The 26873-nt window shown below is 49.9% G+C and overlaps 1 protein-coding gene and 3 long non-coding RNA genes across 13 annotated transcripts in view; 1 reads left to right on the top strand and 3 right to left on the bottom strand.

Annotated features, from left to right (window-relative positions):
• Positions 1-2010: 2010 nt before the first annotated feature.
• LOC107314541 lies at positions 2011-8055 on the bottom strand. Of its 2 annotated transcripts, XR_001555492.2 has the most exons (4): positions 5155-8055; positions 4904-5059; positions 3827-4039; positions 2011-2147 (listed from the first exon to the last, which is right to left on the bottom strand). It is a non-coding gene; the product is annotated as an uncharacterized LOC107314541 (long non-coding RNA). The 2 variants fall into 2 exon arrangements; XR_001555491.2 differs by having other exon boundaries at positions 2011-4039; positions 5155-8054.
• Positions 8056-10587: 2532 nt separating this feature from the next.
• Positions 10588-25255, top strand: IGF2 (insulin like growth factor 2). Its single transcript, XM_015863842.2, has 4 exons — positions 10588-10935; positions 16509-16671; positions 22962-23128; positions 23870-25255. Exons 1-4 carry the CDS (start codon positions 10834-10836, stop codon positions 24110-24112), a joined length of 675 nt encoding a protein of 224 aa, XP_015719328.1. The 5' UTR covers positions 10588-10833; the 3' UTR covers positions 24113-25255.
• On the bottom strand, positions 21643-23938 carry LOC107314542. The gene is made up of 2 exons (XR_001555493.2): positions 23835-23938; positions 21643-23156 (listed from the first exon to the last, which is right to left on the bottom strand). It is a non-coding gene; the product is annotated as an uncharacterized LOC107314542 (long non-coding RNA).
• Positions 24695-26873, bottom strand: part of LOC107314540 — a 188819-nt gene continuing 186640 nt past the window's right edge. For 8 of the 9 annotated variants that reach the window (XR_004307354.1, XR_004307352.1, XR_004307348.1 and 5 more), the window contains one exon: positions 24695-26449. This is a non-coding gene — a long non-coding RNA (uncharacterized LOC107314540). The remainder of the gene's footprint in view (positions 26450-26873) is intronic. The other variant, XR_004307356.1, reaches the window with a different exon arrangement.

Raw genomic sequence — 26873 nt, 5'->3', positions numbered from 1 at the left:
ATAAATATGTCTCAAAAGCACTGGAAGAGCAAAGCCCTGAGAGCAGGGGAAGATCTCATCACTCTGTGTCTGGGGGCATTTCCTGCAGACACTGTGCATGTTCCAGTTAAATGAGCACAGCCTTGGGCAGATTAACACCACTTGCAAAGCCTGATAAAAAACAATGAGCCACATGCTTAATGCAAAGTACATCAAGGATGAAAGGGAACTGAGAAAGAAGCAAAAAGGAGCAGCAGGGATGACCTCACCTGCCTGAAACCTACCTTGCTGCCAGGAAGTAAGGCATCTCACTGCAACGTGATTAAAAACAATAAGACTAGGAGAGATGTTACTCCAGAGGAAACAGATGAGAGAAAGCTCCTTGTGGTACACAGCAGCCAAATACATGATGGGAGCCAGAAACCAAAATCAGACTCACTGCAATAGAAAGGCTTTTCAACAAGCAAGAGACACCTACCAGTAGAATGGTTCAGCTGTTAACACAGGAGACTTGCATTGCTTGCACAGAGCCTTTTAAATGGGAGCTGATTGCTCACAACAGCATTAGATGCTTGTTCTGGCAGCAGCTGTGGCAAATTCTATGGCCCTTTCATCACTGAAATCACTCCTACTGTTTGTTACCTGTGCTCACTATCAGCAGAAGATACTTTCTGCTTCACACAGCTACATCAAGTGTTGATCCCTGCTCCTGTCTTTTAGATGGTAATATCTTGACCCAATGATGGGCATTTCCACCTTATAGCCACTTAACATAAGATCTGAGAGGAGAAATTGTGATTACTTGTGGCATGGATAATTCCAAAACACAAGACTGCTTCATTTACAGCAAGCTGGGAATGACAAGTGCCAACACCTGCAGGCTGGGCACTGAACACATAATGGCTTGGTGGGGCAGAAGGAGATCTCCATGATCTCCATAGTAGTGGCAGCTCTGAGGTGACACCTCTCCCTTGGCTATAATGCTGTGTCTCTGTAACAAAGACTGCCTTGCAAGTCTTGCTTGGGCTGTGTCTGATGGCTAAAGAACCTCTTCATCAGATAGCCCAGTGGAGATGTGGGTATCAGGACTTGTGCCATGCTCATGCTCACACTAATGGAGTTCCTGCAGCAAACCTCATTGCAGCAGCTGACTTCTGCCCAGTGTTGCCATCTCCTGCCTCCTTCCCTGGGACAGCCAGGTTTGGGCTCTCTCCTTCCTGTGAACTGCAGAAAAGCCAGAACAAATCCTTCAAAGCAATTGCCGAAGATCAAGGCTTCTGCTTTTAGCTGTTTCCACTCCTGAGACCAGAAGCTGACAGAGTAACACCCAGAAAATCTTAGCTTTAGAATCACTTCATTTCAAAACCAAGCACCAACATCCCAAGCCAGTTGTTTAGATTAAATAAAATCTGTCCCACGTATTCCACCTCCCTTCCGTGGGGGATTGCTCCCTATCTGAGTGTGGAAGAGCATCTCAAAAGTGAGAAAAGGCTTTGAGTGACTCATCTTCCACTTTATATACCCCAACAGTGCTGCTGCTGCTGCTTTCAAGTGGGTCTCCGAGGCAGCACGGGGTGGGAGAAAACAGCTGTAAAATGGGCATCATACACCAGAGACAGGTCTGTGCCCCTAGTTGCATTGGTGCAGGGGGGACCCCTGGGAACACTGCCCTCCCCAGCACAGGCATGGTTTGGGGCAGGACCTGGGATAGGGTCTCAGCAGGATTTGGGATGGGAGCTCTTTAAACACTCCAGTGATTCAGGCAAATCATCGCCTAATGGTGACACATCTGTAAGTCAGTTTCTCTAAGACTCCCTTGTAGGGGATGCCTGCTATCCGTTGCTAGATTTTTCTCTCTTTCCTTATATAACACGCAAAGACAATGGAATTCAATCTATCTCTTTTTTTCTTCTTTCCTTTTGATTAGATTACTGCAGAAGGGGTTGTTCCAGTCTGGCACCTCTTGCAGTTACTGTGATTGTTTTGACTATAAAACACCCGTGTGATCCGTACATGCTTGAAATGGTTGCTTTTAATGAAAACTAAAAATAATAATACAAAAATCTTTAAAAATTCCAAACAATTCACTTCCAGGCCAAAAACATAAAAAATCTTCTCATTTGCCAAGGTCTACCTGCTGGATTTGGAAAACACAGCACAAAACCCACCTGGAAGAAATAAATTAGAGGCAGGTTAGCAATGGGGATACAATTGCCGTGAATTTATTCACAGAAGCACATAATCTTGGAGGTTGGATGGGATCTCTGAAGATCACCCAGTCCACTTGCTAATCATTAATCACGTTTATGTATTCACGGTCCCACAGAGGCTCAGTGCACCCACCTCTCATAACTGGGATGTCCTGATCTGGGGTCTGCAAGAGGCAACTGATCTCCACTGATATTTGTATTGTCTCACCAAAAGTTTTTTGTGCAAGTGTTTTAACTATTTTCCAGCTAACACGGTGCCAGGAGGTCTGGGGACCTTCCTCCTCCATCCTGGCCATATATATCCTGACACTGCTTTTGGTGAGGGATGGATGAACCTCACTGGAATGGATGAACCTCATAAATGAATCACCCTCAGCTCTAATGGTTTGAGGCATTAAGTCATTCTTTGAGGGGCTGAGCAACATTTAGACCTCCAGCCACTTCCCTGCAGCTCTGCAGAGACATGCCAGCAAGGGGATGGGCTGAGGGCTGCCTACACCTTAAATGTGAGGTGTGAAATATCCAGGGGCCCTCCAATCACTCCCAGTGTGAGCTCACCACTCCATCCCTTTGAGGGAAACCAGTTGACCCTCTCACTCTTTACTGCGCATGTTTCTCTAACCAGAAATTATCACTGAGCTACTGATTGCGTTCCATGAAGCTGAAGACATCACAGAGCCTCCCAGGAGCCAATGGAGGAGGACACCTTGGTCCCACCATCACTCGAGCAAGCTGCAGCAATCAGGCTGCCTGTCCACTCTCCAAGAAAACACATTTATTTTCTTGCAGCCCACAGTGCTGCTGGGATGGTTCAGGTTGGAAAAGGGCCACCACGGTCAGGGGAGGACCAAGACTTGCCAGGCAGAGGTTCGGCTCCTTTGCCAACACCTGCCTTTTGCAAGCAACACTTTTTCCAACAGAACCCTGTAAAATATTTTTTTTATGAAGAACCGATAGGAAATTTTGTGGGGGAGAAAAAAGCCTAAACTTTTCTGGAAGTCTTCTTAGTCATTGCCTTTTTCCATTTGTAAAACTTTCCAGATTAAAGCCTCACACCCCACTTTCTTTTTTTTTTTCTTTCAGCTAAAACCAGCTTTGATTAAATACAAAAGCAATACAGCTGCTCAGCTCCTTGGGCTGCTGAGCTGGAGCGGAGGACCTGGCTCCCCATGGTGCTGCTGCATCTCATGGGCTTTTCCAGAAGAGATCCTGGTGGCTGAAAGCCCAGCAGGATGTGGGGTGGCTTGCAGCGTGAGCTCCATATATGCACATATTGAGCACACAGGGGAAGGCTCGTGGGGAAGGGGGGGGTCTCCTTCAGACGTAGACATATCTTGCACTGCAGTTTTCTTTAAACTGTGGGGAAGTTGGATTAGGTGAGGAATTCCACAATTTCTTAGCTTTTCAAATAACATGTCTGCGATATCACTCAGCCTGACCTGTGCTCCCACCTGCCTCGGGAGCTCAATTAACCCTTTGCCCATTGATTTCAGGGCTTCGTGGAGGGCTGGGAACACACCGGCCACACACACACTCAGGCTGCCGGCACATGGGATTAGCACCTCTGATGCTGACAGCAAGCAAAGTCCACCCTGTTCAGAGTCTGCCTGCCATAAACATACAAAGGGAATAGAAACCTCTTTAGACCTTCCCCAGCTCTCTCTTGGGCTTATGCCCCATAGCAGGTATGGAGATGTTCAGGATTGTGCCTGTGCTTCCCATCACTGTGTCATTCCTCTTAGGATCTTCCAGATGCTGAAGCACACCAGGATCGGTGTATCCCAGTAGGAGTTGTCTTCAGCTGATGAAGAGATGTGGAGACAGCAAGTGAGTCACCCCGAGTGGCATCACTGAAATGGGGACAGAAATAGGGGTAGCATTTGAGTCACCTGCCATTTGGCTCTACCTACTTAGCCAAGAACTCTCTACCCCCTCAGCACAAAAATACATGCGTGCACACACGTGCTATGTGAGCCCACTATGTGCTCTTTTTAAAATCTATATGTATATTTTTGTGGGGGTTACTTGCCTAGTAATTAGCAATTAGCTTAGGGTAGGCACCCTGTAAAGTCTCCTGCGTCAGGAGCACTGGGACATCTACAAAGCCCTTGCGTTTCTGTCCACAGACCTTTCCTCCGTGCTGGAATGCAACCAGCACCATGAAAACGCTTTCCCTATCACACAGGATCACACCATACCTATTTGCACTGTAATACTACCTGGAGATCCCAACCCCATCTACAGACCACTCCTTGAAGCTCAAATGGCCAACAAGAGACCACAGAGGTGAGGCTTTTGAGTATGCGTGGTACCAATGGTTATCATGTCCCAGAAGCTCACCCCAGCTCTCCCCAAACCATCCCTACACACTCCCGACCTTTAGGGGGTGCACTGCTATCCCTCACCCCTCTGTCCTGAGGTGAACATCCCCTGATAGGTGGGGATGGTGACACCACCACCGCCACCTTTCCTTCCTCCCTAAGCCCACCCTGCCTGGGAGCTGGCTCAACACAGCATCCTCTGCTCCGCCGGCGCCGTGCTGCTCTATCGCCACATTTCTCAGCGGTAGAGTATAAACATTTCCAGGGAAGTGCACTTAGTGTAAATTTGTTTGCCAAGAGCTGTTGCCTCCCCTCCTGGGTTATGACTGTGAATGTTTTGGTTGAGCCAGAAAACAAATCACCTACCCCATTCAGTGCACATCTCCTGCTCACCTGTGAGGGTGTCTGTCACCCTTGGCATGGGTAATGTGTTCTGGGACATGTGTCCCCATGTTGCCTGCAATGGGAACCCTACTGCAAAGTCCCATGTGACTGCTTCCAGCTGTAGGTATCAGTAGGCTCAGTTCCAGCAAAGGTCGGTCCCAGTCCCTAAGGAAGCAAGGCAAAGGGGAAAAGATGTATTCTTATGCCTAACCTATGGATGAGGATGCAAAACACAGGGAAAATGAGTGACTTGCCCATACCTGTGGCAGAGGAATGCTGTGCATGGATTATGTGAAACATGCACAACCTCCTTGCTTCTTTTCCCTGTATCCACAGCCACCTGCCCATGCCCTTCCTTCTTCTGGGATCTTCACTGCATCTTCAATCCATTTCTCCCATCACAAAGCCCCTTGCCCTGAAAGAGTGATGGGGGGACCCCAGTTGGGGCTGGCAAGCAGAGGTGGTCATGGGGATCCCCAATGCGGGAAGCCCTGGCCCTGAGAACCTTCCAACCCAATGCTCTGCCCCAAGACAATGTGAGCTGCAAACAAAGACCCACACTGAGGCACAGCAGCAATGTGAGGGGAAAAAAAAAGAAAAGAAAAAAAAAAAAAAGAGGAAGAAATGCCTGAAAGATACATAGCTGAGATTCCTGAACCCCTCAGAGGTATTCGGGCTTAGCCAACAGGCTGGGTTTTTTTTTTTTCAAGGCCATTAATTACACAACAGAGATGTAACTGCATCACTCCACCTCTCCACACTCAATAAGGGCCCCACATATATTCTCTACGATGCATCAGTCTCTGAGGAGAAGTAAAGGGGCGCTGCAAGTATGCACCTTTAAAGCACGTCTGAAATTCGTGAGCTGAACTGGTTGGGAGGCGGTGGCAGAGCTGGAAGGGTTCAGGGGGGCAAGGAGAAGATCTAAGGACCTGTACCAAAGCACAGTCAGTGCATGGGCAGCATGTGGACTTGCTCCAGAATAATTCCCCTTATTTGCACAATGCTGTGAAGAGCCAACCTCATCTCCCAGAGCTTGGAAGAACCAGTTGTGCCTGCTGGAGCTCTTATTGGTCCTTCAAGAAGCTTGTACTTCTTCCTCTATGACATTCCTGTGAGCCTTTCCATGGAAATGTTTTCTTAAAAAAAAAAGGGGGTGTGGGGGGAGCAGGAAATTGTGATGTGCTTAGCTGTACTTAGCAGGCACAGACCCACAGACCCATACTCCTGCTACTGTATTTGTTGAACATTTTTTACATGAATAATCAGACAAAACTCGGAGCTTTCCAGGCTCCCTCTGCAAAAAAACAAAAAAACAAAAAAACCCAACAACAACAAAACAGAGGAGGGAGGAAGCATTCTTCCTTGTCTACCCTATCCCACCCTTCTCAGAAATCCCTTTTAGGTGTCCACTTTGGCAGATGACCAAGGGATGCTTTCCCTTCCACAGAAGGTGGGGAGAGAGGAGACACAGCCCTCTCTCCCTGGGATGACCTGACCCTCTAGTGTACCCAGCCCTCAACCTCCTGGCTTTGGACATGCTACACACAGTGCCTTGAGTTTTAAAAGATGCTACAGAAATACCAAGTCTGTCCAGTTTGAAGAAATGCAAGTTTGTCCTCCATATAAACAGGGGTGGAAACACCTATCCAGTTAAACTGCTGTCACAAATTCTTCTGGCACAATGCAATAATATACCTCTGAAGAACTTCAGTTTTGCAATGTTCAGCATCATCTAGGTCCTTAGGGTGCATCTGCTAGCAACACTCGAGTACAATGAGTGCCCCAAGGCATCAGCAGAACAGGGCAGGATTTGCTCCAAGAGTCTCTTTTCCCCCTGAACATGCCAAAAAGATGACCCTGCCCATATAACAACTCAGCAGCAGACACAAGGAGACCTGAACAGACCCTCTTGGCATCTACTCTTGTTTGCTCCTTGCTGACCATGGGCCCCAGGTGAATTATTTCTCCCATTCCAAGTTCCTTGACTTCAATTTCATGCAGGGACCTTACATATATCACATCCCCTGTCGCCAATGAATCTCTCCTGTTAGAACAGTTCCAGTTGCCCCAAGATCAATATATTTTAGCAGCACACAAGGACACCGTGTTATTGCCAGTCTCCTGGGCTGTACAAAACAGAAGGTATCACTTTCTTAAAGCCACTGAAAAACACTCTGGGCCAACTAAGATTACTTCTCTGCCATTAAATGGTTGCATTTAAGACTCATTCTGATCACTGTCCATTCTGTCTTGTGATGACATTTTCTGCTAGTCTTCAAGGACAGGAGATGCCAACTCAGGAATCATCCCCACCCTCCTGTGGTCTCATGTCAGTAGCATAGCCTGATTTCTCCCAGCTGTCCTCACCACTGACAAATGTGAATATGAGATGATTTACAAAAAGGGGTACTTTCATAATGCTGCAGGCACCGAGCATCAACCATGCAACTCAAATGTCAAGAAATCCCCTTCCTGCTCACTGGAAAATAAACCAAAGAGCATCAATGGGTGCCTTGGTTCAGCTGGGATTGGGTGACTTCCCCCATCTCTGCTTGCAAGGTCTGGCCTGGCCCCTGCTTTCCTGTTCTTACCTCCATCCCTGGAAAGCTCGAGGCCCTTGACAATGTGTAAGTGGCCACCCAGATCTGCTTGGGTGGGCTCTGACGGTCAGTGCTATTGGGGGCTTTGCAGATGGGCATCCCTTGGACATATCAATGGATTCAGGTGGAACCCAGAAGCTTCCTATGATGCTGGGGGGTGGAATCTGTGTTCCTCCCGTCTTTCTCTATCTCTGCCTCTCTCTGCTGCAGGTCCAGCCATGCCCTCGGCTCTCCTTGTCCTCCTCCAGCTCAGGCCCTGCTGTCAGGCAATGCCAGGGGCTGGAGTTTGGGGTGGAGGCAGCTATTGTTCCAGCTATCTGCAGTGTAATGTTCCTTATGACTGTATTAAATGAAGGGCGGAGGTCACACATCCCTAGTTTAAATTAGGTTTGGGCTGACCTTTAACAATATTACACTCGTGGATCCTCTCATAACTCACGGTATAAACTCCCTGAGGGTTTTACCACCTCCCTCTCTCCTTCCTACTGTAAGGATGCCCGAGGCTTAATGCGCTTCTCTCCTATTTCGCTTTGATTTCTAATCCCATCCCCTTCTCCCCCTTCGCCCCCCTAAATACAGATATATTCACTCCTTTAAAGGTGGGGGAAAGAACCTGTTCCTTTTCTCTTCTGGGCGACAGCTCTTTCTTTTGTGTCTCTTTCTTTCCTTCCCCGCCCCCCTCCTCTTTCTTGACACAATGCACTATTTATTTGCACTGAAGGATAACTAAGAAGCAATTAAAAGATCAAAAGGCACAAGCCCAAGTAGACCCAAGTCGGCAACTTGTGGGGTGCATTTTGCTGCTGCCGCCGAAGCTGCACGGAAAGGCTGCCTTGTTTGTCCCCACAGCCAGAAGGACACCTCTCTTATTGGGTCACCTCTTCCCCCCTCAGAGCGGACTTTTTATGATCGCTATTTTTCACCCCCATTGTTTGCTATTGCAGTTGTTTACTGGAAAATCACTTGTTTTTCTCAGGGAGATTAACCCCCTCCAAGCTTTCTTTTGTCTCCTTTCAGGAGGTCCTTGCGCTGGGCTGGGGGAAGGGAAGGGAGCGGACTCCTTCAGCTATTAACAGGAGCTTACAGCCCCCTGCCAAGGCTGAGACCTTCCCTTTGATGGAGTTTTGCTTGCAGCGGGGAGAGGTGCTTGATCTTCCTCAAGGAGATGAGTAGAAAGGGAGGACCCGTGGTACGGATGTTCTAAGTCCTGGGCATTTCAGAGAAACTCCTACAGCCAAAGGTGGGCATCAGTGAAGATGCCTCTTTGTGGAGAAGATGCCAGTGGGACTTCTCAAGAGCCCTTCTCTTTGACAGCCAGACCAATTCTTCACACTAGGAGCTAAGATCTAATGCCCACATTGGAGCATGCTGTGCACACAAGTGCTTTCCCAGCATCACGCTCCTCTCCCAGGTGTGCTGGCTGCTCACCATGCAAAGCCAGGGAGTCTGCTGGGCACAATGCACAGTGACACAACCCAGGGGACAGCCTGCAGAAGAGAAGGATGCTGGGCAGGGGAGGACCTCCAAAGCTCAACAGGAAGGGATTGGTCCTACCCAAGCCTTACATTTTCCTCGGCATGTTTATGGCAATTCCAGCTGTTCAGAGAGGCACCGAGTTTTCTGTTCTCAAAAGAAAAAAAAAAACACCCTACAAACGTGAACATTTAGTTTTAAAAAGAGTTTTCTCAGCAAGTGTTAGTGAGATTTGCTGAGCCCTCACCCCTTCGTGCCACTGCCTACGGTGAGCACCACCTGTGATGTGTAGCCCGCAGCGCAACGCTGGCAGCTCTGCCCCTGCCTGCTGTGGGTGGGTGCATGCTTTGCACTACAACTCGAGCTGCGCATCCCTGCGAGCTGACAGCCACCCATGCGGTTCCTAGGATGTGAATGCTCCGGGACTTTGCTTTTGATGCTGGTGGAAAGCAAGTAGGGTCTTTGCAGCCAACCCCTGGGGCAGCCAATACCCAGCAGGGCAGGTTTTGGGGAGGTGAACCGTGCACAACGCAGCCCGGTGTGATCGCTGTGCAGCTCTGGTGGTGGAGCGGCGGTTGCAACGGGGGTGAATTCAGATCACACGCTGCTTCATGGCAAAGCCTTGGAAAAGTCCTTTTGGCTTAAAAGCAATTGCTTGCACGAGCTGGTGTGTAGCAGGGGCAGCCCAGAGAGCAGACGCTGCTGTCAGGAGGTGCTGTGGGATGCCAAATCCAAACGTCCCCACGCAGCACGGGCATCCATGCTATCCCTAAAGATGTGTGCAGGCAAAGCGAGGCGTGCATCTGCCAACACAAGGGTGTATAACACGGGGCAGGGCACCGGTGTGAATCTGGAGAGCTGTGCTCCAGCACCCCTGCATGCCCGCAACTGCCATGCAGATGCTGTGGGGCTGGCACAGAGCAGAATGGATGGCACAGCCACCTGTGCCCTCCGTGCGGTCAGAGCGGGACCCAAAAGCAGGGCTGGTACGGACAGATCCCGCTGCTTCCGATCTCCCCACAGCGGTTTCGGTTCCCTGGAGGGTAGGGAGAGACGGCCCAGCACCTCGGGCAGGGGTTGGGGACTTAGCCCCCAGCCGCCCGTCCTCACCTGCCGGGGGAGTCAGAGGATGCGCGGCCCCCAGCCCACCCAGCGGCCGGCAGGGGTGGGCTACAGCCCTCTCCCGGGCGGGGAAAGCCTGCGGCTTGAAACTTCCCGTCGCTCCCCGAGCTGGACTTCGCAGGGTTACGAAGAAGGGAGGGAGAAAGAGGGAGGGATCGCTCTGCAACATTATTGGCTGCGTGGCCGGGCTGGTGCTCACTGGGGAAGTCAGAGCATGCCCATTGGGGGGGTATAAAAGGGGGGCAGCTAGAGCGCCTTGCCCGTCTCCTCGCTCGTGGGGCAGCCAGCCGGGAGCAGCGGGCAGCAGGCAGCCGGCCCCTCCGCCCCAGCCAGGGGACGCAGTCAATAAACACCACAACAACCAAAAAGTGAGAGCCACCCAAGGGGCAGTCAAGGCAGGAGGAGAAAAAGAGGAGGAAAAAAAGGAAAAGGGGGGAAAACCAGGAGGAAAAAAAAAAAGAAAGAAAGAAAGAAAAAAAAGAGAGAGAGAGGAAAAAAGGAGAAAGAAAAAAAAAAAAAAAAGGAGGGAAAAAAGAAAGAAAGAAGAGAAGGAGAAAGAAAGAAAAAGGAAAGCGCTCGCCTGCTCTCTAGAATAACAAAATACCTGATCGTAACAAAATAACATCCTCCAGACCAAATCAAACAGGGACTTGACATACCAAAAGGCAAAGCGAGGAGAGAGAGCCAGGGAGCGGGGAAGGCGAGCCAGAGCCGCGATCGCTGCCAGGGCCGGACAGCAGCATGGCAAGCGCCGGGGCACACACGGATGAGCGCTGCCGGCAGCCTGCCTTCCTCCCCGGCCCGCCGCCGACAGAAGTTGAGAGCGGCAGCGGCAGCGCCAAGGTAAGCGCCGCGCCGAGCCGAGCCGTGCCGTGCCGCGCCGGGCCAGCGCCGCGCCGAACCGGGCAGCACCGCGCGGTGCCGCGATGCCGGTACCGAGATGCCGGTGCCGTGCCATGCCGAGCCGATCCGAGCCCGCCGGCTCCGCCGCCCGCCCGCCCGCCGTCCCCACGCGTGTCACTAGAGGGACCCCGAGAGCCGGCCCGCGTCGCGCTGCCCGCCGCCGACTTGCGAGCCGCGCTGCGGGGGTGCGGGGCAGCCCCGAGGGTGCGCCTGCCCGCGTCCTCCCCGACGCTTGGGTTGTTTTGAGCGCGGCCCCGCGGACTCCGCGCACCTGGAGGGGGGACGACGGCGGCGGGAGCGCTGCGCGCCCTTTGCGCGCCCTTTGCGCGCCCCTTCGCTCGCGGGGGGCGGTCCCGCGTGGGGGGCGGCCGGCAGGAGAGCGCGTGTGCGGGCAGCCGCGATCGTGCGTGGGCTGGGCTGGCCGCGGGGCCGGGGCTATGCGAGGTCGCGGCGCTGCGCGGCCCCCCGGCGCTGCGCTGCGCGATTTTGGAAGCGGGGAGACGGGGCGGCGCGGGGAAGGGACGGGCCGTTCCGCGGCTCCGAAAGCGGGGGGGATCGCTAAACTCTTCCGAAAAACAGCGCGGTGCGTTCGGTCTCGGAGGGATAAAAATACGGAGAGGAAAAACAAGAGAGCGAAGCCAAAATGGAGTGAGAGTTAATGGTTGGCATGGAGCCCTCGACTTTGTGTGATTTTTTTTTATTATTATTATTTTTTCCCTCCCAATTGCTTTTCCCTACAGTAATTGTTTTAAGAGAGCAACTTGGAAGGGTTTTAGCACACCATTGAGCAGTGGGGAATTGGGGCACATGAGGAAACACAGATTCTGCACAACTGTACCAGCAGATGTGGCCATGGTGCGCTGTGACAGTCAGGTTGGGGCGGGCACCTGGAGAGCAGCGCTGCCTTCCACCCTCCCATGGGAAACCCACAATCTCTTCCCAGTGCCGGGCTCAGCTTGGGAGGGCCCAGGCCTGGCTTTCTTTGTTTTTATTTGTTGTCAGTTTGCGTGTGCGGTTTCTTCTTTCGCTCCGCAGGGCTCAGCGTGTTGGGTTGGTTTCTCCTCCTCCTAGCGTGATTTACAGCGGAGCTTAGGAGCCTGGGTCATGGGTTTTGTAGGGGTGACTTTGTGCTAAGGACATCTGGAGGAATAAAACTGACTGACACTTCTGATTTGAGCTCTGCTGAACTGTTTTGGACCCAACTTGACAATTTCGGTGGGGGTGAACGGGTCAGAGCTGTAAATCTCGCTTGGCGGTGTCAACACCCACACAAGTTCACTCAGCCTTTCAAAGGGGCTATCCCAGCTCCTGTGAAAATTCATTAAGGGATAAAAGATTTGACACCGCGGGTCCCCTCCCACCGCCGCATGAAATTGGAGAGCCCGAAGACGGCTGCGTGTGTGTCCCGGGGCCCTTTCTGACAGGTGATCCTTTTTGCAGCCTGCCCATGGAGCTGCTGCTTTGACCGAGACACTCAGAGGTGTTGGTGCGTGGCTTTCCATTGATTCCTATAGGCTTTGGAGCTGGCCTCACAAGGAAAAGCACTTCTGTACATCTTTTCTTTTTTAAAATAAAGCAAACACAGCAGGTGAGGTCTTATTTTTAGAGGAACTGAGGCGCTGGTGCAGCTCCAGAATCGCATACGAGTGCTGGAAGTGGCCCACCCTATCCCGCCTGTGTCCCGGAGCTGACCTCCCGCTCCTCTCCGGCTTGGCTCTGCTTTTTGAGGCTGTTGGGGCAGGGAGAAGTAGAATGAGGGGATCAGGAGGGATGGGGGAAGGAATCTGTGTGGGGGCCATGGTGTGGCTCCGAAAGGGTTAAGTTGTCTGTGCCAAGACATAAAGCAAGTTCAACGTGTTGTGGGAATATCAGTTGCCAGTAAACTCCAGTCACCACAATTTCTGATTTAACAGCTTAACTTGCTGTTAACTTTCCCTGATACGCTCCAGGTTTTCGACGTGGAGGCAGAAAGGAGAGAAGAACAATAAAGAAAGAAGTTAAGTGAGGCTACTAAAATGGACTTAAATCCCTTCCCCGGGTCCTGCCAGCTGTCTTTAGAAGAGTTAAGCAAGATTGCATTTCCTTTTTTTCATGCCATAAATCAAACGTTTCTGGGCCGCATACCAACATTTGTGCAATACTCCCCAGTGGGGTGAGTAAATGGTACTGAATACCCCATTCACCTTTCAGAGCCTGATTTTTCTGCAGCTCTGGCAGTGCTGCCTATGGGGCACGGGCACAGAAAGGTGACCCCCAGCACGGGGCTGCTGATGGGGACAAGTCAAGAAGACAAAAAAGCAATGGCTAAAAATAGAGGCGGCATTGCCAACCTCAGCCATATAAGTGTCATACGAGCCAGGTGCCAAGAATGGTGAGTTGTGTGGGGTTTTTTAATTTATTATTTATTTTTTCAATCCCAGTGATAAAAGCTGAGCAGCAAAACCCTCCAGCCTAGGCGGGTTTTATCTGCCCCAGTGGTTGAAAATTTTGCCTCTTTCAGGCTGCGATTATACCCTTTCTCCTTTAGAAAGAAGCTTTTGCAGCCTGGGGTCTCTAGGCATAAGGATTTGGGAAACCTCAGGTGCACGTGGCTCAGGCAGCAAGAGGGACCTGGGATGCTCCAGACCAAGACACAGCACATGGGCTCCTCTGCATTGGGTACCATGGGCAGCTCCTCCACCCCATCTGCCCCAGCTGCTTTCTGCCTGCCAAGGCACCTCCCTCTCCATGCTGGCCCTTGCTCTTTGGCTCTTGAGGGCATCACTGTGCCTGTGGGCAGAGCTGGGGGCCCTGGTGTGACATGATGATAGTAGATGTGTGCCCACTTCTTGTCCTTAGAGAGCTGTGCCTTAATCCAGCTAAGCACTTTGCTCTTTGAGGGACATCTATGCCATGCATCACATCCCCCTATCCACTCACAGCAGTAAGATAATCCATCTCACATTTGTAGGCAAAACCTGTATGGCCCTGTGCACACACTTCAGTATGCGAGGGATGCTGTGTCTCCAGCTGCATGCTAGGATGGAGATGCTCTGGGTGTTGCTTCCTGTACAAACGTTGGGTATCTTCTGCAGCAGAAAGACGTCCAATCTTCCTGCTTTTTTGGAAGGGCAATGGAAGATAAGATGCAAAATGTTGCTTTTCTCCCCACCCTGAACACACCATTGGGTTTAGACTGAAAACTTTTTGCCATTTTAGATGCTCCACAAAGAGCAAGATATTTTATTTTTAATTTTTGCTGTCCAAGTTCTGCAGACTGGGCCATCTGTCAATTCCCTCCTACATTGTTCTGTTCATATTAAATTGTAACGAAGGCCAGACTGAAGAAGGAATTAGGTCAGACAGGAGGTTCAGTATCCGTTTTTTGGGAGATGTTGCCCAAGAGAGAGGCACCATGGTTTGTTTGGCTCAGCTCAAGCCTGGATGCGAGAGATGCCTGAACCTTCCTCTGAGATTTGGCAACTGGGCCTTTTGAGCACACTGTGGCCTCTTGGCTTCTGATTCCCCAGCAGCTGGACCACAGTTGACTCTCCAGCAGATAGTGCAGCAAAGTAAATCCTTCAGGCAGCTTCAGGCAGGAGGGCAGTTCCACTGCAGATCTGCTTTGGACTCACTCCCATCACACTGGTGCTGCTCCAAGGGAAGCCTCTCCATAGCTGTGCCACCACTGTTGTGACCTGTCTGTCACAGGGCTGCAGAGAGGTGCCCAAACACAAAGTGGGTGTATCACTGCATGTCCAGGGCAGTTTCCTGGTCCCAGATGCGCCACTGTGGACAAGGGGAGGAACAGAAGCCTGCTGTCCTGGTTGAAATTGTATGCAGAGATGCATGACATTCCTCTGTGCACTTACTGAGGGATGGCAGTCAGTATGACTGATTCAACTTACAAGGATGAAACTTGGATCTATGTAGCATCTCTTTTAGCATTGCAGGGACCTTATCCTTCAGGAAAACTCCAACACCACACTGTTCCCATTACCCGTTGCATGGGAGAGGCTTTGCAATAAATATGAAGGCTCAAAAGGCTTTGACTCCCGATGCTGGACAGAGCATAAGCCATCGGGATGGAAGATGTATATGCATGAAAAGCTCAGAGGGCTTCACACTCATGCCCCAAGGGGGCTGTGGAGGCACAGCACCAAGTACCCAATAGTTGAACTGAGAAGGAAGGGCTTATGCCGATTCTCCTTTAGTGTGGTGTCAGCACTGGGTCCATCACTACCCTCATGGCTTCGTCCCACATAGATAGCAAGAGGGTGGCTTCTTGGTTGGCATTTAAGGCTTGGGCAACCAGTAAGAGCAGAAGGCGGGCAAGGCTTGCACCTGCAGCACAAGTTTTGCAGTAGTTAGTGTTTTGCAAAGGAGCAGAACATATCAGGTCTCCTTGGCATCAGATATCACCCTGCTTACAAAAAGCTTGAGCTAGGGGGTGCTGGGGCCAAAGTAGCCTTGCTGCAGATTATGCACCCCAATGAATCCTCACCATAGCAGGGGCATTACTAGAAAGGGGAAGGAGATGAGGGAGTGGAGTCCAGGCACATCCCTGCAGTGCCTAGCTGAGGGGCAGGGAGTAGTTTGGGCATCACACATACATGAAAATAAAGGAAAAAGAGAGACAGAAAAAGAACAAAACCAGCATGGGATAACCACAGGCTTTTTGGGAGGGGACTGTGTTGCTGATGCTGCCATGACTCAAGCAGTGCAGTTGGTGCTGTGATGACAGTCTCCACTACTTTGGAGAGCTTAAGACTTGGGACCATGGCTTCATTTTGACACTACTGGAGTTCTGTGCTCATAGCATTTGGTGGCAAGGGTGGCTTTATTGCTGGCAGGGCCGCAGCAGGGCCCCAGGGGAGCTGGGCTAATTTCCTGGCTGTGCTGCAGACTTCCCCTGTGACCTTGGGTGAGTCATTTAATCTATCCCAGGCTTCGGCTCCATCTCTGAGCATCCCGTGGGGGTGAGGTAATATTCATTAACTGATATTATTCTCGAGTTGCTCAGATGCTATGGTGATGAAAATGGGAGGTGAAACCCAGGGCCTTGGCTGAACATCAGTGGGGAGAGGGGATGCTCTGCTTGAGTTTTAGCAGCCGGTATGGGTGAATGCAGTTCTGATACAACTCCCCTCTTAGTTTTTTTTGCTGTCCTCTTGGCCACTGTGGTTATCTGGCTGTATAAATGCAGTGATGCTCATCGCTGAGGGACAGCATGCAGATGTTGCATCATGCAGTGCCGTGGTAGCATCCTCACGCTGATACCCCAATGGACCACTCTGCTTCTATGGTGTGTCTCTCCGGTTCCGATCCTCACCAGTAAACACAGCTTGTGCAATCAGCCCTGTGGTTGCCTGAGTAGTGCCTTCTGTATGCATGGGGAGAAGGCCACTATTTTCCCAGCCAAAGCCAGCTTTCACCAAAAGCAGGCAGAAAATTCGTTCATTTTAGCTTTGGTGAAGCATGTGCTCAGGTAGGACATGCTAGCCTTCCATCTAACACATGGCTTCTTTCCCCAGGTGCAGAGGATGTGTGCAGCCAGGCAGATGCTGTTGCTACTGCTGGCCTTCCTGGCCTACGCTTTGGATTCAGCTGCGGCATACGGCACGGCAGAGACCCTCTGCGGTGGGGAGCTGGTGGACACGTTGCAGTTTGTCTGCGGGGACAGGGGCTTCTACTTCAGTAAGTAGTATGTACTTACAGGATGCTCAGTACCCACCTCATGCTATGCCAAGATGATGCATGTGGAATCGGGTTGGGGTGGAAAGGATGAGTTCTCCACCCCAGTGCTTTTTAAGGAGATATTGTGCATGGTAAGAAGAGGAGCGAGAAGAGTGATGAGCTGAGGGATAGTCCAATGGGAAAGCTAGCTCCTGTGTTCCATGCTCAGATATGGCTGAGCATTGGTGATAAGTGGTTGGTTCATTGCTGATGTGGGTAGGTCTTCAAAATAATGAGGATTTCCGCTGAGCTGGGATTCTGGCTTGTTTTTAAACCCAGGCACGCTCTGCTTGGATACATCCACTAGTTTTGGGCTGCTCCCACCTCTCTCCCAGGTGGCCTTCTTGCTGTCATCACTGATGTCTGACCTTCTAAACAGCATAGCCAATGCCAAATCTGCAGTGTTGCTGTTGTCCAGAGAGTGCAGGGGTCCTCAGGGGTGTTGCCTGGAACATGCTTTCCTTGAGTGTGTTTTTGAGGCTTGGACCACAGGTATTAGCAGCGCAGGAGCTCAACTAGTAGATGAGGAGGAATAAGGTGATGGATGTTTATAATACATGAGCAGATGAGGATGCCTTAGGTGTGATGCCTTCTGGCAATGTTATAGTTTTCTCCTTGCATGGGAGAGGCAAGTGCCCATGTCCTGCAACCCACTGTTGACTGAACTCCATGATATACTACAGAAAAGATGCAAGGCAAAGCAGCAGGGAAAACAATGCAGGTAGCAGCTGCACCTGACACCATTGCCTCTGCTTTGGAGAAACTTACATTACAATATTATATAATCACTCTTGAGTTATGTAGTGAGTTGCTTTTTATATAGTGATCTTGAGAGCCATACTCCCTCTATTACCAATCTAGCATTTACAGGGAGCAAGATGCCACCAGCTTTGATAAAGACTCTTGTAACACAATGGAAAGAGCAGCAATGACAGCAGAATAGTAAGGTCCCAGGCTGCAGCAAGTAAGAACTCACTCAAATGCAACAGACATAGACATTGAAACAAAAGAAAGAATCTGCTTACCTTCAGAGAGACTCAGGTAGGCAGGGATCTCCAGCAAGATCCTCTTACCTCCACTGCCAACCCTTAAATGAGGTCTGAGAAGGGGTGGATCCTGGCTTCATCCCTTCCAGTCACTCAGGTACATTACATGCACCTGAGCTCCCCTGGGTTGGCTGTGCCTTCCCACCAGGTGTTCCATCATTGCTTCTTGGCATGACTTCACATTTCCAATACAACCATATACCTAACCAGGCTGGACTGTAGTTGGCTGAAGGTTACTCCGTCCATAGGCTGTGCAGGGACAGGCTGAATGGTTCAGCTACCACTGGGCTTCAGCCTGTCACTTCCCACAGGTGGTGGCATTGCAGGTGGCTTTCCTTCTAGCCAGGCCCTGCAGGTGATGGTTTTGTTCTGGTGATGTAATGTTTCTGGGAACACCGTTCCTTTATCTCTGAGCCCAGCTAGGGGTTTGCACTATAACTGTCCTTCCTCTCCTCATCACCCACTTTTCTCCTACTACTAAGCCACAATGGGGTGAGGGGACTGGGTTTCACCTTCCATATCCATGGCAAGCTCCCATCCCACTCTCTCTATAGAGGAGCTCCCTCTTCCTCTCTCTATAGAGGAGTATCCACCTCCCTCCCCCTTGCTTCTCTTCTTTCCTCCCCCTCTCTGGGGATGAAAGGGAATGGGGCTTTTGTTTTACAGACAAACTGACCTCCTTTCACCTCGAATAACCCATCTTCTCAGTCCAAAATAAAAACACTTTTGAAGGCAGAAACATAGCTTTGCGCCAAGTGACCAGTCTGGTGCTCACAAAGGGATTCTTGCTCTTCTTTTTTCACCTGCCTCCTTCCTTCTTCTTGTTAAATGTTTCTGGAGAGCTCAAGCACCAGGGGATGAAGGAGACCCCCCAGACCCATATTTTCATCTCTTCAGCATCCGTCAAGGCTGCAGTGAATGTACATTTGTCACCAGCTCTACTCGATGATAGTCTTGGTCACCCCCAGCCCACCTCTTTCTTCCCTCTAGCTCCATCAGTTGGTCTAGTGAAGACATTAATTCTTCTGCCCATATTAATCTTCATTCCTGACCTATCCTGGCAAATGTCATCCCCACTACATAGACTCTATAAGGGCATATTTATGTTTCACAGTCCTGGTTTATGTCTTTAAAACTGAGGTTGGGATTGTCCTGACCAATTCTCTATTTGCTGCTGGCATGAGAAGTGCAACCTGAGGACAAACCTGTGCCAACAGTGTGTTTCATACACGTGGTAGATGTCTTTGATGGCCTTGTCTCACAAGTATAGGTGGCTCTGCATGCTGGAAAGGGCTTGCTTCAAGCAGCTGCTTGGTAATCCCGAGAAAAGTGGAAATAGCATGCAAATCTGCTGCTGATTTTCTGCTGCAGCAGTGATTTAAGCTAAGGTGTAGTTTCCCTATCTCAAGATGCAGCAGTTTGCATTTGGATGCAGTGTGTCTGCAGTGTTTTGCACCCCTGGTATTCCAGGGTGAGGAAGTACACAGCGTAGCCTGAGGAGGGTGCACCCTGATGATGGAGATGCCTGTCTGTCCATTAGCACAGAGCATGAACCCAGCTGCCAGATGCCCTTGAAAATAACATGAGGGCTGATGCTTGGGGCTCAGGATGTTGAAACTGCCTACCAGATCCCATAATGTTGAGTGTTTCAGCACTATTGGCACCCCACTGTAAGGCTTTTACTACTTAGACCTCCTTTAAGTCTTGAGGTAGCTGTTTTATGTGACTTGTTTGTGAAAGAGACAACACTTTGCATGGCACACCCTTGGGGATGAGTGCCACTGGTCCCATGGCAAGCCCTTGCCACATTCCTGGTTGCACCTGAGACCCGTGGCCACCAAGCACCGGGTCTGCAAAGGAACAGCTCCAAGGAGGCTGGAGCCCTCAGCTGCAGGCACTGCGTTGCTCTCCCTTTTCTGCAGCAATCCCTGTGGATGTCTCAAAAGGCTTGCAGGTGCCGGCAAGGTGATTTTGACCTATGGCACAGCCATGGGGATGGATGCTGAGCATGGAAAAAAAGAAATAGGGAAAAAAAAAAAAAAAATAGATAAAAAAAGGGCAAGAGGAAGTCTCTGCGGCAAATCTGTTGTCATGCACCATCGGCAGTGAAGGGAGAAGGGGCTGTGGGGGGAGAGGCGTCCGACTTCTCTGTAAACAACAGCTCCTGTTTCCTCCTTTCCAACAGCTGATAAGAATTTAGCTCTTTGCGGCTGCTTATGCTGACGGGGCACATTCTTGCGTGCCGCCGCTCCTCCGAATAATACTAGGAAAAAGCAGGGGGGAAAGCGCAGTGCCGGGGCTAGGGGAGGGCCAGGCTGGGGGCACTGGGACGGGGACGGCACTGCACAAAGGCCCCCTTGTTGCTCCCGACATTCCTGCGTCAGGGGTGTGGGGACTGTTTGCACCCAAAGTCCCCTTCCACATGGCTTGCCGCCTGATGGACCAGAGGAGAGGGGAACAGAAGGTGAGGACATGCCTTGGTACCACTACCCAGGGACCCTCCTATCCCACTGGGTGCCCCCACCCCTGGGGTGTCCCAGGAGCACTGACAGGATGCTCAGCAAGTCCCATCAGGATGCTTGACCATCCCTATTGGAGTGCTCACCAATTCCCACCAGGATGCTTGGTGCCTCCTTCAGGATAGTGTGATGCCAAAGGGCACCAGCAGGCAGAGATTTTTGGTGGAGCAGTTTTTCAAGGAGCACATCTGCTTCCCAAGCCCCCTGAGAAGGCCAGGAGGAAGCACGATGCCTTAGGGGAAGGCAGTAATTGCAGAAATGGGAAGTGGATGGGGAGCGGAGGAGGAGAAATGCTTCACCCTCTGCTTTGCCGTGTCCTGGCTTTGGCAGTGATGCTCAAGTGAGATGCTGCTGGTGGGTGAAAGCCAAGGAATTCAACCTTTAGTCAGTGCGTAAATTGTGCTATGGAACAAAACTCTTTCCCCAATCCAGGTCAGCAGCAATATCACTGTTAACTAGAAATATGCTGGCATCTTTTCCCCTGGGTTATTATCTCCAGGTGCTTTCTGAGGCCAAATCCCTGTTTGTTATGTTTGCCTAGTTTTTTCCTCTGCAGCAGCGTTCCCATAGAGGATGGGGTTGGCATTTGGCTCGATGGGTATGGACTATTATGTAATGGGAGATGTGCCCCCCCAAGCCCTTGCAGGGATGCTGGCAGCAGTGCCAGCAAGGGGAATGGCATGTAGGAACTTTATGCAACAGAGCAAGGGCAATGCTGAAGGGCAAGGGACATGTCCATGGGTAGGAAAAACAAGGAGTGCCGATAGCCCAGGGCTGGTTCTCCCAAACAGTGCCCTTGGTGTGGGGTGGTTGCATTGGTTTTGATTCATATGTATCATATACATACAGCATATATATAGATTCATCGAATTATTTGAGCTGGAAGGGACCTGTAAGAGTCCCTGCAATGACATCTACGGTGGGCATACGTGTGTGAAGAATACATGCACATGGCCTCGGGTTATCTACCTTCCCCCCTCTCTTCTAGACACTGCCACCCAGATTGCCTGCCCTGGAGTCACGTGTATGGCAGTGGGCACCCAACTCATCCACCTGCACTGCAAGGGATGGCCCAACCTAGCATGCTTGCTGGCAATGAGCATTTTAAGGATAGAAAAACAGAAGCACTCCCAGCAGTGCTTCCATCATGGAGCCTTTGCTGAGATGGAACCATCCTTCTCACCTTCCTATGTAGCTGGCTAAAGGTTGCATCTGAAAGTTTTCCAGAGAAGTAGTAAAAATAAAGAGTTAAAAATAAAATAAAATGAAAAAAGAAAAAGGAGAGATAATTGCCAAAATGAGAAGTGGAATGGGGAAGAATGTGGAAAATCAAGCATTTAAATGACTGCCAAGGGTGGGCTGCACGGTATGAGTCAGTTGCTTTATTGTGATGCACCCGATACTGCGTTTGCTTTCGTGACCTCAGTACAGGGTGGTGATGCTCCAAAGCAGAGCAGAGGGCTCACTGCAAATGGAGCGAGGGCTGAGTTTGACAGATAGCAGGTGCTGTGCTGCCAGGGGCTTTGCTTTTGCAGAGTTTGTGTTGAGGTAAGGTCATGGTGTGTTTTGCATGCTGGTGCTATATACATAGGGCTGTACTGAATGTGTGCTTGCATAGCACACGTAGAATATGTTTTGGCTTTGCATCTTGTCCTGGGGCACTTTGGGTGGCCATCCAGATGGAGTTCCCCATGAGGAAATCAGTCAACACCTTGCAAGCCAAAGCCTGAAGTCTTGAGTGCCTTCATGTGGAGCAAATGGAGGGATCATGGGTTGTACACAGGGTCAAGGAAGCATTCCCCCAGCTGGGCTGTGGTTCCTGGGTCTCGTTTGCAACTCCACTGATCCTGGCTTCTGCTCCAGTGTGGGCACTGGTCCTCTCCACTTCAGCCCTTTGCCTTGGCACAGTGTATGAAGGCCCAGAGAAAACTGTCTGGTTTGGGACTGTTATACATTTTGGAAGTTGCTGTTCCCAACCACATTTGTTTTGAACCCAAAATCCAAATTTACCCATTGATTTTCTTTCAAGAGGGAAAGGAACAAAATGAAGCTGATCCGAGCCTTCCTTCTGGAGTGTTTTGTCTGTACTTAAATACTGACATGAGATGCGCTTGGTTGTTGCTGCACTGGACACTGGTTTTTGCATCCTTCTTCAGGAAGAAACAGGAGAGGAACCCTTATTAAAAGATTAAGTTTAATAGCTATTCTTGGCATGCCGTCATGGGCCTGTATTCTTTCTGCAGCTGTCTACGAGCTATCCCATCTGGTAAAATTTAGCCACGTTGGTTCGCTTCACCTGCCCAAGCGTCAACACGGCAGAGGGAGGTTGGCAGCCGCAGTGCCGCGCTGCTTCTTTCTAATAAAACTCTCTTGCCAGGATCAACATCACAGACATTTGTGGTAATCGGTGCGGCGTCTGCATCCGGACTGCTGCCCGCTCTGGGCTTGCTAAGGAGCAATAGGAAGGGAGTAAATTACAGCAATAGAAAGTGCCTTTAATTAGTGTCATGCGCACACCAGGAACCCCGTCAGCATTGAGAGTGTTTGTCTAGGAAAGTCATCATGGGAAACTCAGGCATTTTGCAGGCATATGTCAAAGGAGATGAGTGCTTTGGGAGCAATGGGTAAAGGGTGACGAAGCTATGGTCTACATTGATGGCTAATGCTCAGGCCTCTGCCCCTACAGGTAGACCAGTGGGACGAAATAACAGGAGGATCAACCGTGGCATTGTGGAGGAGTGCTGCTTTCGGAGCTGTGACCTGGCTCTGCTGGAAACCTACTGTGCCAAGTCCGTCAAGTCAGAGCGTGACCTCTCTGCCACCTCCCTCGTGGGCCTCCCAGCCCTCAACAAGGTAGGGCTGCACTCGGGATGCTAGCTGCCTGAAGCAAGAAAGAGGAGAAAAGGGAGGCCATCAGTGGGGAAGGACTGCTGCTGGCTCTATGATCTGCTGCTTCTGTGGCCAAGGCAGTGTGCAGAGCCTTGAAGTGTTTATAGCTGTTGAGGAATCAAAGAAATTGCAGAAAACAAACTTCTAACCATTGAATCATAGAACAGTTTGAGTTGGAAGGGCCCCCTAGTGATTATCCAGTCCATCCCTCTGCCATGGGCAGGGACAGATCCCCCTCTTAGATCAGGTTGCCCAAAGGCCCATCCAGCATGGTCTTGAATGCCTTCAGAGGGCGGGAACACATTGCTCCTCTGGACAGACTGTCCCAAGCATCTCACCACCTTGCTGTGGAAAAGCTCCTCCTTATGTGCAGTTTCCTTCAGCATAAAACCATTGCCCCTTGGCCTGTCCCTACAGGCCCTGGTAAAAAGCTTTCCTCCAGCTTTAGCATATACTACAAAGCTGTAGCAAAGTCTCCCTGGAGCCTTTTCCAGGCTCAACAACCTCAACTCTCCCCACCTTTCCCCATAGGAGAGGTGTTCCAGCTTGCTAATAATTCTTGTGGCCCTTCTCTGTCCACGACCTCCTTGTGCTGGGGACTCAATAGAACCTGTAACACAGGCAACCAGCAATGGGTAGAGGAAGCCCCAGGGCGGTGCTGGTATCCCACCTTGTATTGACTCTGTGTTGTTCTCCCTTCCCCAGGAGAGCTTCCAGAAGCCATCTCACGCCAAGTACTCCAAGTACAACGTGTGGCAGAAGAAGAGTTCTCAGCGGCTGCAGCGGGAGGTGCCTGGCATCCTGCGCGCCCGCCGGTACCGGTGGCAGGCAGAGGGGCTGCAAGCAGCTGAGGAAGCCAGGGCGATGCATCGTCCCCTCATCTCCTTGCCCAGCCAGCGGCCCCCGGCGCCGCAGGCATCCCCTGAAGCAACCGGCCCCCAGGAATGAACTGTGACCAGCCGGCTCGATTTATGATCTCCTGGGGAGAGACTGGCGAGACTCGGCCCCCCTGAGCCCCTCCGTCCCCGAGTCGAGGAGCGGGGCGGCAGGCACCATCACGCCGCTCCGGCCCCAACCAAACAACTGACACAAGCAAGGAGGGGATGGCAGCAGCCGTGTGCAGCGTCCTCCTTTTGGGGTGGGGGGGAGGGTTGTTTTGTTTCCCAGGCCTGTTTCGTTTCCCTCGTGCACCCAGTATTTTTCAAGCCTTGTACTTACGAAGGGACCGTTGGGCACTTGAACTTCTTGTTGCCAGGCGCTGTGTGACATCCCCAGTGCCAACACTAGAAGACAAAAGAAAGAGCAAGAGGGAAAAAGGATATGAAGTTAACTTTTAATTTTTTTTGTGTGGTTTTTTTTTTTCTCTCAAGAAGAAGAGTCCATTCCATGTCTTTCTTGACAATAAAGTGAAAGCAAAAACAAATGGGGAAAAATGTTGAGGGATGTAACTTTTTTGCCTCATTCCCACCCAACTTCTTTTTTTTTTCTTCCTTTCTTTTTCATTGGTAACTTTTCTTATTTTTATAACTTTTTTTTTTTTTTTTTTTTTTTTTTTGCACCTTTAAAAAGAAAATGTAACTGAGACGAAGTTCCGAGGAGACCCATCTGCATTTTTTGTGTGTGTGCTTAATTACAAGATTCCAAATTGACTTGCACCTTTTTGAAACCATCACTGACGGGAGAAAGAGAGGAAGAGGAGAGAGAGAGAGAGAAGAAAAAGGAAAAGGGGGGGGGGGGGGAAAAAAAAGAAGTGAGCTGATGCTCACTTTAAATGGGGGAGGCGTCTGCATTGCACATTTGCCACGGATTTAGTTGACTTATATATATAATATATTATATAACTTTTTTGGCAAAAAAGCACTATTTTTATGGGACATTTTGTGTAGTATCTGAAGAGGGATTGTAATGTTTAAAATGTGTTATGGTGCTAAAGTAAGTTGGAAGGGAAAAAACCCAGAAATAGCAAAGGAGGGTGGGGAGGGAAGGACAAGATAGCGAATACTGAACTTGAAATTTTAGCTTTTCGTTTTAGGAAAAGTGTGATAAATGTGTTTCTTTTCTCTTCTGAAATATAGCTTGGTCATGACCATATGAGCTAGTTGGCTGTCACTCATGTACACAGATGCACGCACACACAGAAATACATCTACACGCATTCTTTTTTTTTTTTTTCTTTTTTCTTTTATTTTTTTAAGGAAAAAAAACAAAAAACAAGATGATTTAGACTAAAAGGGAACTGTTCTAGATACAAACTGTTCTAGATACAAACTGTTCTGAATGGCAAAGGTATTGCCGGTTACAACTCCAGGCCCTGCTTCTGCGTGGACCCTGGTGAAGATCAGCTTCTCCATTTTCTCAACCCCGACGGCTTGCTCGCTGTGCGGAAGTGCCAGCCCCCTGTCCCTCCATCTCCTTTTCCTTCTCTTGCCCCTTGCGTCCTTCTTGCAGAACCCCCTGCCCTCCTCCCCTTGCCCCATGCCCAAGGCTGTGGAGGATGTTCCTTTGGAATGATGTGGACCCTCTCCCCACCATGGGGCAAGCGTCCTCCCCTGGCATAGTGGCCTCCACCAGTGCGATGGCCTCAGTCAGCATGGTGACTTCCATCAGCATGGTGACCTCAGACAATGTGATGGCCTTGGTCAACATGATGGACGCTCTCCGTCACCATGGTGGCTTCCATCAATGTGATTTTCTCCATCAGTGTGATGGCCTCAGTCAGGATGATGGATGGCCTCTGTCAGCATGGATGGCCATCATGAACATGGATGGTCTCCGTCAACATAGACGGCTTCTGTCATCACGGTGGCCTTTGCCAGCCTGGTGACTTCCATCAGTGTGGTGGCCTCCTTCTGCCTGATGGCTGGGATAGGTTCACAGGCAGGGAAAAGGCAAGTCTCTTGCTTGAGGCCCAGGACTCAATGAGCAGATGGGTTGGAGAGGTGGACAGAGGGCTGTAAAATAGGTTGGTTTTTAAAATAATATATATTATCTGTCTAGGAACCATAAAAAAGGGGGAATCAATTACATCTCCCTATGATATACTCTCACTTGCTAATAAAATGGGGACACTCTGTTAACCAGTTCTGTACTTGCTTTGTCTTATATATCCATACATTTAAAACAAACAAACAAACAAAAAGACTACTTGAATTGTATTCTATTTCGTGGTTTTGAGGGGAGGGCTAGGGGAGTCTCAAGAGAGGAAGAATTTTAATGTATAATCATTTTGTTTGTTATTACCTTGCAATGTTGAGCCATGAAGCCTTTGTTTAAAAAAAAATGGCACTGCAATACACAACAAAGAAAATCTTTTATTTATTTTATTAAATATATATGGAAAAGAATGAAAATTGGTCCAAATTAAAGGGGGGGAAGAAGGGGAAAGGGAAGAGGGAGGGGTGGGAAGGCAGAACAAAGGCAACGATTGAAAATAATTGAGTTTTTTTTTTCTCTTCCTTTCCGTGTGTCTTTTTTTAAGAGAAACCTAATTTTTATTTTTTAAAAAGAGAAGTAAAAAGCTTTTGAGATGCTTTGTACCAAAAAAAAAAAAAAAAAAAAAAAAAAAAAAAAAAAAAAAAAGAAAAGAAAAGAAAAGAAAAAAAAGAAAACCTGTTAAGCAAATAAATATCCATCCAGAATATAAAGCCTGACTTTTTCTTTTAATTTTGGTTTATTTTTGCTCTTGGGGCTGGAGTTGGGTGGGGATGAG

This window comes from Coturnix japonica, chromosome 5, assembly GCF_001577835.2.
Source record: "Coturnix japonica isolate 7356 chromosome 5, Coturnix japonica 2.1, whole genome shotgun sequence".
NCBI classification, from domain to species: Eukaryota; Metazoa; Chordata; class Aves; order Galliformes; family Phasianidae; genus Coturnix; species Coturnix japonica.
Note: the sequence above shows the minus strand (reverse complement) of the source record. Positions and strands in the feature narration are given on the sequence as shown.

Coding starts and splice junctions, on each gene's coding strand:
- IGF2 (XM_015863842.2), top strand. CDS start 10,834: ATGGCAAGCGCCGGGGCACACACGGATGAGCGCTGCCGGCAGCCTGCC. Junction 16,672..22,961: donor GGACAGGGGCTTCTACTTCA/GTAAGTAGTATG, acceptor CTGCCCCTACAG/GTAGACCAGTGGGACGAAAT. Junction 23,129..23,869: donor GCCTCCCAGCCCTCAACAAG/GTAGGGCTGCAC, acceptor TCCCTTCCCCAG/GAGAGCTTCCAGAAGCCATC.